Raw genomic sequence first — 11,979 nt, forward strand, 5'->3', positions numbered from 1 at the left:
CGAAGCTAGACCTGTATTCCTGACCCACAGAAACTATGAGATAATGAATGTTTTCTTGAGTCACTAAGTTTGGGGTGACTTGTTATACAGCAGGAGATGACAAATACAGCTCATGTATTAAGTATTCTCACATCTAGTAGATTAGTCTCTCTTCACAAGGACTCAGTGAGGTGTTTGGAGAAAGTATTAACTCACCCTCTTTCGCATTTGGAGAAAATGAGGCTCAGAAGAGAAATAGGACCTCACCCAGGTGGTGCTGAAACCAAGCCCCACTTCTATCTCCTTCAAGTTCTCTTTCTGCTCCTGTCCCCATTCCCCATCCCCAGCCACCCACCTGATGTGTCCACAGGAGCTGCCCATCTGCCCCAATAGCACCCTCAGTCCAGAGTGGCCTGGACTGGCTTGAACAGAAGTGTAGACTCACGTCAGTTTCTGATTTGGAGAGAAAATCCCAAGAGACGTCGGGTCAAGGAGGGAGGGAAAGTAGATCCTGTTACGGTCTGAGCATTCCACTCACAAGCAACTCTGAATAGAGAGAAGGAAGATGAAGCCCCATGTCCTGGCAGTCCCCTGGCCCACCTCGAGGTCCCTGCCTCACCTCTCCACTCTCTCTCGTAATGTCAGAAAACGGTGAACCACCCTGGTGTGTGCGGAAGCCCAGGAGTGCAGATCTGCGCAGCACAACTGCTGCTGGAGACCAGTGGATGGATGCTGGGGGGCAGCCCCCCACGTGCACTGGAGTTGCCACGGCAATCACTGTACACAGGGCTCTGTTACCTCAGCGGAATGATAGGCCCACCCTGGGGAACAGAGGCCAGGGAGAGCCAGTACTAAGAGGGCAACAGGGGGCTTCAGGTGTTGTTTACTCTCTCATGCCCTAAAAATGTCCCCTGAGTATGCACCACAGGCCGGGTTCCGTGCCTGGCAGAGAGGGCTCAGATGCCATCAAGTGTGAAGGATGTTCTTGGGATTACAAAGCATTAAGTAGAGGGATTGATTAGTCATTTCTGTGAAACGCCCAGCACACTCCCTGGCACAGGGTGAGGTGTCACCTGTAATTCTCAGCCAACCCCATAAGTGATTCAACAGCAAGTCCTGCAAAATACACCAAACTCAGACCCCTTTACCCACCTCCACATCCCCCCGGCCCCTGGTAGAAGCCAGCACCACCCCTTGCCTGGGTTACCAGATTTGCCTCCTCCCTGGTCTCCTTCTTTTGCTCCTGTGCCCTGCATTGATTATCTACTGCTCCATAACAGCATTACCACAGGCTCAGCAGCCTAACATACTTTATCACAGTTTCTGTGAGTCAGGGTCTGGGCATGGCTTAACTGGATTCTCTGCTTTGGAGCCTCAGAAGGCTGCAGTCAAGGTGTTGGCTGGGGCTGTGCTCTCCTCTGAGGCTCGACTGGGGAAGGATCTGCTTCCAAGACCATGAGGTTGTTGGCAGGACACAGTTACTCATGGTTTGTTGGACTGAGGGGCTCAGCCAGAGGCCATCCTCGGTTCCTTGCTATGTGGGCCTCCAACACCTCACTCACTTCATCCAAGCCAGCAAAGGAAAATGCCCAGCACAAGATGGGCATTATAATCTCACGTACTGTAATCACAGAAGTTCAACTCTTATAGACTAAACGTTTGTGTCCCCGCTAAATTCATATGCTGCAGCCCTAACTCCCAATGTGATGGTATTTGGACGTAGGGTCTTTGGGAAGTAATTAGGTTTGGATGAGGTCATGAGGGGTCCCCACGATGGAATTGCTGTCCTTAGAAGAAGTAAAAGAGGGACCAGAGCACTGCTCTCCCCCTCTTCCCCTCTCTCTCTCCAACATGTGAGGACATAATCAATGAGAAGCCAGGAAGAGAGTTTTCACCAGGAACCAAATCCACTGGCACCTTGATTTTGGACTTCTAGCCTCCAGAACTGTGAGAAATAAACCTCTGTGGTTTAAGCCAGCCAGTCCTGTTATAGCAGCTCAAGATAAGACAGCATCCCACACCATTGCTATATTTTGTTGGTTAAAAGCAAGTTGCGGTTTCCACCCACACTCAAGGGAGGGGATTGCACAGGGGGTGGATGTCAGGAGGCAGAGATTATGAGGACAACCCTAGAGTCTATCCACCAAGTCTCTCTCCCACCTCAGCAGCCAAGTGATCTTGTTAGAACTTATTTGGATCACGTCACCCCTCTAATCAAAACCTTCCAGTAGCTTCCCACCTCAACCAGAGGAAAACCTGTCGTCCTTCCATTGATTTGCAAGGCCCTACCATAGATGTCCACCCCCTTCTCTGACCTCATCTCCTCCGCCTTTCCTGATCACTCCCTTGGCCCCAGCCATGCTGGTCTCCTCTGTTTCTTGAACACACCAAGCCCAGTCCTGTCTCAGGGTCTTTGCACTGGCCATTCGCTTTGCTTCAACTTTCTTTCCCTAGATATCTATGTGGCTTACTTTTCCAACCTCCTTTGGGACTCTGCTCACCTTCCCAGACCACCCTTTAAAAAAAAAAAATCGTAACCCACCCCACACTCCCCATTCCCTTTATTACTCTTTTTTCCCACAGCACTTGTGTCACCATCTCATACCATATATATATATATATGTACATTTGTTCTTTCCCCCAGGTAGGATGTGAAGCACACATGAGGAGGGAGATTGTGTTCACTGCCATGTCACCAGCACCTGGACCAGTGCCCACCTCACAGTAGGTGCTCAGTAAACATGTTGATGGAATGAGCTCTGGGACTGGAGAAGGAGGAAGGGGTGGGGGGAGAGTCTTCGTCCCCTGAGATTGGCTCTTTGGCCCCCAAAGGCTCCAATAACGGACCTAAAGCTGGTAGGAGAAGGATGGCATGGAGGCAAGAGGGTTCCAGACTGCCCTAGCCCTCTTCCACTGCAGACCCCATGGGCCCTCAGCCCCCTGCCACTAACCCAACACCCTCAGCAGTAACAGAGCACCTGATTGCCCCAACGCTGGGTTAGGGGCTGGGGTCCATCACTGACAACCTCGGTCCCTGGCCCTACTCCTCTTGTCCAAACTTAACCCAGGAAGACTGGACAGCTGAGATCAGAGAATCCCCATTAGGTGGGGCCTGGAATCATCTTGAAGCCCCAAAGGAGGGTTTAGACAGTCTGTTTCCGGGAAACTCCAAATGCAGTCACATAGGTCCCAGTCTACCAGGTTACTTGCTTCTCCTGTAGCTTCCTGATTCCCACTGCCAGAGCTCAAAGACCTTCTCCCAGGGGCTGATGCCGCTTCTCCAGCCCCTCCCCCCATCGCTCCCCGAAGGGTCTTATTCTGATCCAGGAAGGGCACCCAAGGTGGAGACCACCTTCCTTTGGCCTACTTCTTTTTTTTTTTTTTTTAATTTTATTGGCATAAGTTGATTTACAATGTTGTGTCTTTTTTTTTAATTGAATTTTTATTTTATTTTGGGGTATAGTTGATTTCCAATGTGTTAGTTTCAGGTGTACAGCAAAGTGATTCAGTTATACATATACATATATCCATTCTTTTTCAGATTCTTTTCCCATACAGGTTATTACAGAATGTTGAGTGGAGTTCCCTGTGCTGTACAGTAGGTCCTTGTCGATTATCTATTTTATATATAGTAGTGTGTATATGTTCATCCCAAACTCCTAAATTATCCCCCCGCCACCTTCCCCCTCTGGTAACCATAAATTTGTTTTCGAAGACTGTGAGTCTGTATCTGTTTTGTAAATAAGTTCATTTGTATCGTATTTTAGATCCCACATATAAGTGATATATGATATTTGTCTCTGTCTGACTTACTTCACTTAGTATGATAAACTCCAGGTCATCCATGTTGCTGCAAATGGCATTATTTCATGCTTTCTTATGGCTGAGTCAGATTCCATTGTATATATGTGCCACATCTTCTTTATCCATTCCTCTGTTGATGGACATTTAGGCTGCTTCCGTGTCCTGGCTCTTGTAAATAGTGCTGCAGTGAACACTGAGCTGCTTCTGAGCATCACCTCTTCTGAAAGGCCCCAGGGCCTGTGGGACACCTCTTTGAACACTCATTTCAGGTGAAGACCAGCTGTCTCCCCTCCCACCCCCTCCTCCTAGAGGGCTGGACCCACAGCAGGAAGGGATGGTGCACCGGCTAACCTAGGTTTCACTCTGTCTGGCTTCCTGGTACCCCTTCCAGGAAAGGTCCCAGCGTGATCCATCTGACAGGCGGCAACAGGCGGCTTCCTTTGCCAAAACTAAGTAATAAAGCAGTGTCCCCAGCGTGTGGGTGTGTGTGGAGGTTCCCTTCCTCGGTGGATTCTAAGGAATCTGAAGGAGAAGGAAACATGGGGTAAGGACGGAACCAAGGGAGAAACGGGCTCACACAGCTACTCGGAAAAGGCCAGTTTTATTCCAGTGTTGTTGGGAAAAGAAGCGCTCTACCCATTAACTCTAAAAACTTGTTCGTCTCCTTAGCCGATGAGGCATGGACCAGCTGCGGGCCATGCTGGGGTCACTCCACTGGCAGGAGTTGTGGGCGAGGGTAGGAGAGGCCACTGCTCACGCCTTCCCGCCTTTCCCCTGGGACACCCGGGTCTCCGGGGGGGCCCGGTGGAACCACTCGAACCAGGAGCCATCATAGATGGCCACATCGGGCTTGCCGCAGAGGTAGGCGGCCAGGGCGATGTGGCAGGCAGTGACACCCTTTCGGCATGTGGCGATGATGGGCTTTGCGAGGTCCACCTTCTTGGCCTCGAACATGGCACGGAGCTCCTCCGGGCTCTTCTCGAAGCCATCCTCCATCAGGAAGTCCATGAAGGGCATGTTGACTGAGCCTTGGATGTGGCCCGAGTCCAGTCCTGGGCAGGGGCAGAGGACAAAGGGAAGGACAGGGTTAGGAGCGACACAGTGGATGGGGGTAAGTGGGGCCTGGAGGTCACAATCAACCGTGGCTATAAGGAGCGGGAGCTTTGCAAATAAAAATAACATCTTTGCCCTTCTCAGAGCTCAATTTATTCCAGCCCTACCTACATCCACTGCTCATGACACCACCCCCCCCACACCAAAATCTGCCTTGAAGCAGGAATGTCCTACCTGCTTGAGAGGACAGGGAGGAGTCCTGGCTCTACCATCTACTAACCTTTACCTTGGGCAAATTGCTTCACTTCTCTGAACCTCAGTTTTCTCATCTGTAGAATGGGCTCAGTGGTACGTACCTATCTCATAGGGTTGTGGAGAACAGCAAATGGGATGATGACTGCAAATGCTATGGGCTATTGCTGAGAACACGGTGGTGAAGGGGAGACACAGCCCAGGCTCTCAGGGAGGTTAGTCTAGCAAGGAAGATAGAGGTTAAACACATAACCACATAATTCACTAAATATAATGTCACGCCATTTTACAGATGAGTACACCGAGGCTTGGCAAAGTGAAAAGGCTAGCCTGAGGCCACACAGAGAGGTAAAGGCAGATCCAGGATTAACCGAGGCCCGTGGTTTTCCTGTCAAGCACACAGTGTGGAAAGAGCCTGTGACTTGGTTTTAGACGTAAGTTCAAACCCCAGCTCTGCCACTTACTGGCAAGGTGACCTCAAGCAAGTCACATAACCTCTCTGGGCCTCAGTATCCCCGTGGGTAAAGTGGGAATGAGTGTTTGCATGTGTAAGGGCTGTTGTATAGGGTAAAGCACTGACTTACTGCAGCTGGCCGAGCCACCCTGATGCTGCTGCTTCTCTACCACTTCCCCACCTACGATGGGGTACAGGTGAGAATGGGGGCAGTGTGGTCCCTTCAGGACCTTCCTAGCAGCCCTGAGAGGCTTTCACGGAAGCAGAATGGGGGCGAGGATAGCTCCAGGGTCCATTCCAGAACCTTCTCTGCACCCAGGAAGGCCCCCTGCCAAATCTGCCTTCAGAATAGCCAGCATGTGGGGCAAATGGGGCCGGGCCATGGCCAGAGCTGGTGCCACGTGCAGACCCGAGGCCTAGGTCACTCCTTGTCCCCAAGCGCCCTACACCCTGGCAGACTGGGCACTGGGAGGGGGCCCCGAGGAAGGTTGGGGTGTCTCTTTGGGCTCCCCTTCCTCCAAAATTCCCCACTTAACCCAGACTGTGGGGCAGGGCAGGACCAGACTGGGCAGCAGTGGGAGGGAAAGGACCTGACCGGGGGTAATCAGGGCACCAGCATGCAGCCAGGCATGTCCTGCACATCTGAGCCTCAGTTCCCCACCTTTGAAACGGGGAGATAACTCCACCTTCCTCACAGGCTTGTTGGGAAGTCAGCTTCTGCAGATGAAAACCCCTAATGACCGTGGGCACCCAGGAGGTGGGCAATCATGCCAGCAAAGTCCCATTCTCCTCACCCTGAGGCCAAAGGATTCAAAATTTGCTGGCACGAATCAAGCGCTCCTTTGATTGACTAGATGTCCTGACTTATAAATTCTTTTTTTAAAAGGATTTCCCTTTTTTTTTTTTTTTTTTAACTTTTTCCTTTTTCTTGCCTGCATTGGGTCTTTGTTGCTGCGCACGGGCTTTCTCTAGTTGCGGCAAGCGGGGCTGCTCTTCGTTGCGGTGCGCGGGCTTCTCATTGCAGTGGCTTCCCTTTGTTGCAGAGTATGGGCTCTAGGCGTGCGGGCTTCAGCATTTGTGGCACGCAGGCTCAGTAGTTGTGGCTCGCAGGCTCTAGAGCGCAGGCTCAGTAGTTGTGGCGCATGGGCTTAGTTGCTCCGCAGCATGTGGGATCTTCCTGGACCAGGGCTCGAACCCATGTCCCCTGCATTGGCAGGCAGATTCTTAACCACTGCGCCACCAGGGAAGTCCCCTGACTTATAAAATTATAGTGGTTTCTTCCTGTTGTGATTTCACGTTTTGCCTAGAAACTTTGATCTGAGATCAGATGTGTACTGACCCTAACAATGAAGGGCAATTGGTCTGTTGGCTTCAAAGGTGTTCTTTTCCAAGAAACCCAACTTTAAAATATTTCAAGGAGTTCCCTGGTGGCCTAGTGATTAGGATTCCATGCTTTCACTGCTGGGGCCCAGGTCAGCCCTTGGTCGGGGAACTGAAATCCCACCACAAAAAGAAAAAGTTTCAGTACCCAGGCCGTGGGCTGGATTTAAGTGCATTGAAGAGCACAAGTGCTTGTTGAGTCCTGAACGCTGTTTTGTTTCTTTCCACCCATCCCCGATGAAACAGCTTTATTGTTTTCTTCTAATTAATAAAAGGCACCACTCTGAGTAAAGAAGTTGGGGGCAGGGCGTTCTACAGACTCCAGCCCCCACAGTGGGCCAGCATCAGGAGGTGGGAGCCTTCCCTTTCTGCCAGGGAAGGCTCAGGACCTGTCTGAGGAATTTAAATGAGCAGGAACTGGCCGCCTTCATGGGGGGAGGGCTGAGATGAACTTGGCCAGAGAACCTCGGAGAACAGCCAACGAGAGGAAGGGCGCTTGGCACCCAGGGACAAGGGCTCCTGCTGCTGTTCCAAGTCCAGCTTCAGCTGCAGGCTGGTGGCTCTCCCTGGCCCCAGCAGGCGTGCCGCCAAGCTCAAAACCTCTGGCACCAGACAATGGGCTATCTCAAGAACTTTACCTTCCTCAATCCTCACTGAGCTGGGGAGAGAGATGAGCCTCCTGGCACGAATGGGGGGCCCAGGCCCAGAGAGGTGAGGTAACTTGCCCCATGACACACAGCACAGGTGTGATGTGCAGTCAGGTGTGCCCAACCCCAAAGCCTGAGCCTTCCTGGAAAGAGTGGCTGAAGCAGGGGAATGGCTGAGATGACCTCTCCTGATGCCTGCTCAGAGGTCTGGGACTTGATGTTCCAGCTTTGGGCAAGGAGATGCTAGTCTAGTTGGTGAATTAGCATCCCTCGGGTCACTGATAGGTATGGGTTTTCAAGGCCAGGAAAACCTGTGTAGCTCTTTCTTGCTTTCGTCCTAAAGACACTAAGGAACCCAGTGCAGGCAGCCCCAGTGGGCGGCCCCCAACCCTGGCGGCTGGGAGGCGGCTCAGCACTCCCCCTGACCCCCACCCCAGTCCCCATCCCCGGGAGGAGACACAGGCAGGAGCCATACAACCCCATGATGCAATGTGAAGCAACACCTGGAAGCTATGACCTTTCCCCGCCACCCTCCAACCCTATCCCCATGTTTGCTTACACAGCAGTGGCCTTGGGAAATAACACCACTTTGATCCTGCGACTGGGGTCAAGTCTTGGCCTCTGTGTCTGGATAGAGAAGTTTCTGCTCCCTTTCCCCACCTGCAAAGTGGGACCACTTTGAACCCCCGCCTGCCTCCCCTGTCAGGCTGCTGTAGGTACCCGGGGGCAGAATGTATATAAAGTGTCCTGCATATAATAGTATGCATTAGGGGGTCAATACCCTTCCTCTTCACCCTCATGGACCCCCCCACCTGGGGTGGGCGGTGGGGAGGAAAAGAGAATAAGGTTTATAAAGACACTGAGCTGGATCAACTCCCACCTCTGTTCCCTCCCTTTCCCCAAGGCTCCTACAAGGTAAGTGGTGTCCCTTTCATTAGGAGGAGGGCTCAGAGGTGGAGGGAACTGCCCGAGGCCACACCAGGATGTAAACTCAGGTCTGTCTGACTCTCACCTTTTGCCCCTTACAAACAGGACTGAAGGCACTGGGGGCACAAAACTGAGGCCAGAGGGGAAATTACTCGCCTGAAAGCGGCAGGAAGTGGCTGTTGGGTTTCTAAGGCCCTGTTTCCAGCTCCTCTTGGGGGTCTTTCCTTCCAGGGACACCCACACTTCCCTGGATGTTACATCTGGACAGTTGAGCCCACGGGGTGCCTCTGTGATCCCACCACAAGCGGGGGACTGTGAACTCAGCAGAGCCTCACGTGCCGATATTCCCCAAATGTCTTGTACGGGAGGCTTTCCAAGCAGCCCGGCCTTTGCACAGGTCCTCATCCTTCTCAAAATACCTTTCCAGCCACTGCTGCATTTAATAAATACACAGCCAGGTGGGTAGGGCTGGCATTACTCTTTTCATTTTATAAGGGAACCCAAAGAGGCCAGCAGTTAACTGATTGAGGTCCCAGCACAAAGGAGGAGCAGGGCTTAAACTGGGGTCCATGCTCCCTGGTCTCCAGATGGGAACTGGAGGAGGGGGGAAGCGGGCCACGGAGAAGGGGAGGGACTTTAGAATTCAGGGCTTTCAGGAGGTCTTACCTGCAGCCGCAGGCTTTTCCCCTCTGAGCCTCAGTTTCCTCATCTCTAAAATGGGAGTAAGGAGATGGGATCTGGCGTCTCTAACCTCTCCCTTTACTCATTCTGTCTGCTTCAGAGCAAGATGGGGAGCAGCTAGAGAAACAATTCCACCTCTCCTCCCTCCAGCGGCAGCTTAAGTCCCAAGGAGTGAAGGTTCCTTGAACCAAGGCCAGGAGGAGGCTGCAGGAGCTCCGTGCCAGGAGTCTCTGGAAGGTGCTAAACAAACTTGAATCTTCAACTCCAGAACTTCAGAGAGCAAGCTGGGCAGGAAGAACACGGGGCTCGGAGAAAGCCACGATGGGGAGGGCAGAGCCCCGCTCTTTCCACTAACTACCCAAGTGGGCTTGACCTACTCCTTTCTCTGTGCACCACAGCCTCTCTTCTGACTGAAGCGGTGACCTTTCAGGCCCTCCAGCTCTAAGAGTGTTGGAAGCAGCTTTCACAGGGCTCTCTCCTCAGAGGCGCAGAAAGGAAGGGATTTTTCAACAAGTTAGTCCAAATGTTGCACAGCAGTTGGATTCCACAGAGGCGCCCTGACTGAGGACAGAGCCGCAGCCCCCTCCAGCCATCCTGAGGGCTCAGCCAGCCTGGGCCCCGAGAGGCCCTGAGAGCAGTGAGGTCCTGGCCACCAGAGGTGTCCAGGCAGGGGCTGGAGGGCGCCCAGGAGGGCTGATGGCAAGACTTCTGTGGTCCTCTCTGTTAGGAGTTTCTAGCTAGAACTCAGCATTTCCTCTCCTGAGACTCCCCCCACCTCCAGCAGTATAGAACCCTCCCCACCCCCACACACACCCTTTGTCCAAAGGAGAGAACTCATGAGCCATCTCCCTAAAGATGCCTAGCGGAAGGGCTCCCTGCTGGCCCTGGGAGGTGGGGAGTGGGCAGAATGATGGTGCATCCTGGTTTAGAGCACTGGTTTGAAACTAGGCAGCACTGGGTTCAAATCCTAACTCTGCCACTTAACTAAGCAAGTAACTTAAGGAAGGTCAGGGGGTCCAGGAGAGCTGGAGGGAGGGATGGGATGCTGGGGAAGAGCATTGTTCATGTCTCTAAGAATTTCTGAAGAACTAGAGAGGTCCTGAGGAAGCTTCTGTTCAGCGACGCATGTGTGGCTCACGGACACTTTTGGGCATGTGGTGGAGCTAGCGCCTGGGCATGGATGTGGGTGGATATGTCATCAGTCACCTCTGCTGATGCCACTCCATACAGATGCTAGGTCACGCCTTACCATGTGGCTATGGGAACACATGCGTACGTCCTCATGCATCAGAGCTTGAAAAGCCTTTAGGTTGGGCTCTACCCTCTCATTTTACAGATGGAAAGACTGAGGCCTGCATGGGGGTACTGAGGGCAAAACTTGGAGAGGGTCTCAGACATCCTACTTCCCATCTCTCCATTGGGCATTGCTCCCCTGGGACCATCCCCACCACGGGGACACCTACCTACTGCATCTGGCTCCGGCTGCGTGCCCAGGTACCGCCCTTGGGCCCGTGAATCCACCAGCTGGAACCTCTTCGATTCGAGGTTCTCCAGCACCTGCTCGTAGGTCTTGAGCAGGGAGCGGTCCAGTGTGGCTTTGAAGACAGCTGGCTCTGGGCGTGAGGGCTCAGATGTCACCGGGTGGCCCTCCTTCAGCCAGTTCCGGAAGCCACCATTGAGCACGGATACGGTGCGGTGGCCAAACACGCGGAACATCCACCAGACCCGCGGCGCATAGAAGCTGCCCAAGTTGTCACCATCGTACACCACCACGTGCGTGTCGTTGCTGATGCCCAGGCTGCCCACGTAGTCGGCGAAGCCCGCCTTGCTGGGCAGCATCATCTCGTAGGGCGACGCTCTGTCCCGGCACTCCTCTATGTCAAAGAAGGAGGCGCCGGGCACATGGCGCTCTAGGTATTCCTTGCGGGCCTCGCGGGTGCCCGGCGAGTACCAGGAGGCGTCCAGCACTCGAAGGCCAGGCCCCAGCCTGCCAGCCCGGACGGACTCCGCCAGCCACTTGGTGGAGACCAGCGCCCGGTACAGCACCTGCTGAACCATGGTTTCAGCTCTCCGTATCACCTGGCGCGGGTGGGAACCAGGAAAGAGACCGGCAATGAGGACTGTGGGTTCAGTGGGGTGGGGCCTGGCTGCACTCCCCCACGGGTGTCGTGTTTACAGCAATCAGGCAGTGGGGTTAGGTTTGCAGATTCCCGAAGGAAAGCCTGCTTCCGCCGCTCTCTGCTACCCCCTCCCGCGCAGAAGGGGCTGGGGCAAGCGGGCTCCAGATGGACGAGTTGGCGGGGAGGGTGTCTGGCCCCAGAAGCTACAATACTCGCCCTCAGGATCCTGCCAGAGAGTGCGGCGAAAAGATGTCCAAGATGGGGGAAGAAGGCATCTTGGGCTTAGAGCCCCCTTTCCTGGTAGGGTAGGGGAGTGGGCGCATGGGGAAGGGTTCGCACACGCCCTCGCCCTCGCCCCCGCCTCTCGTCTAGCAAACCTTCCTGCGGCCTCTCAGCAACCTGGGCTCGCCCGCCTCCTGAATGCCTGAGTCCGGCCCGGTCCAGTGCCCTCTGCCCCAGTTGGGTCCAGGGTTCCCGGGGCACCCCGCCCCGCTCTCGCCACCGGGACCCTCCCCTGGATGGCAGGTGGTCCGGTCGGCGGCCCAATCCCGAGCGGCCCGAGCGCCTGCCTCCGCCCCACGCCGCCGCACTCACTCGCCCTTGCAGCCGCCCCGGCGCTCACCCCTGCGGGCTGGAGAAGTTGGCAGGTTCAAACCCTGAGCCCGCAACTCCCCGGCCGGCC

The 11,979-nt window shown here is 54.0% G+C and overlaps 1 protein-coding gene across 3 annotated transcripts; it reads right to left on the minus strand.

Moving 5' to 3' along the window:
• Nucleotides 1-4,365: 4,365 nt before the first annotated feature.
• Nucleotides 4,366-11,979, minus strand: TST (thiosulfate sulfurtransferase). Of its 3 annotated transcripts, none has more exons than XM_024761529.1 (3): nt 11,892-11,979; nt 10,641-11,256; nt 4,366-4,835 (listed from the first exon to the last, which is right to left on the minus strand). In XM_024761529.1, the coding sequence occupies exons 2-3, from the start codon at nt 11,233-11,235 to the stop codon at nt 4,537-4,539; spliced, it is 894 nt and encodes a 297-aa protein (XP_024617297.1). In that variant the 5' UTR covers nt 11,236-11,256; nt 11,892-11,979; the 3' UTR covers nt 4,366-4,536. The 3 variants fall into 3 exon arrangements, with proteins under 3 accessions (XP_024617297.1, XP_024617299.1, XP_024617298.1); XM_024761531.1 differs by having other exon boundaries at nt 11,920-11,968; XM_024761530.1 differs by lacking the exon at nt 11,892-11,979 and adding an exon at nt 11,675-11,873.

The sequence above is a fragment of the Neophocaena asiaeorientalis genome, unplaced genomic scaffold, assembly GCF_003031525.2.
Source record: "Neophocaena asiaeorientalis asiaeorientalis breed wild unplaced genomic scaffold, Neophocaena_asiaeorientalis_V1.1 scaffold473, whole genome shotgun sequence".
Taxonomy (NCBI): domain Eukaryota; kingdom Metazoa; phylum Chordata; class Mammalia; order Artiodactyla; family Phocoenidae; genus Neophocaena; species Neophocaena asiaeorientalis.

Excerpts from the sequence above, each read along its gene's own strand:
- TST (XM_024761529.1), bottom strand. The coding sequence starts at position 11,235 with ATGGTTCAGCAGGTGCTGTACCGGGCGCTGGTCTCCACCAAGTGGCTG. Across the intron at positions 4,836-10,640 it reads GCCGGAGCCAGATGCAGTAG|GACTGGACTCGGGCCACATC; the intron begins GTAGGTGTCCCC and ends GCCCCTGCCCAG.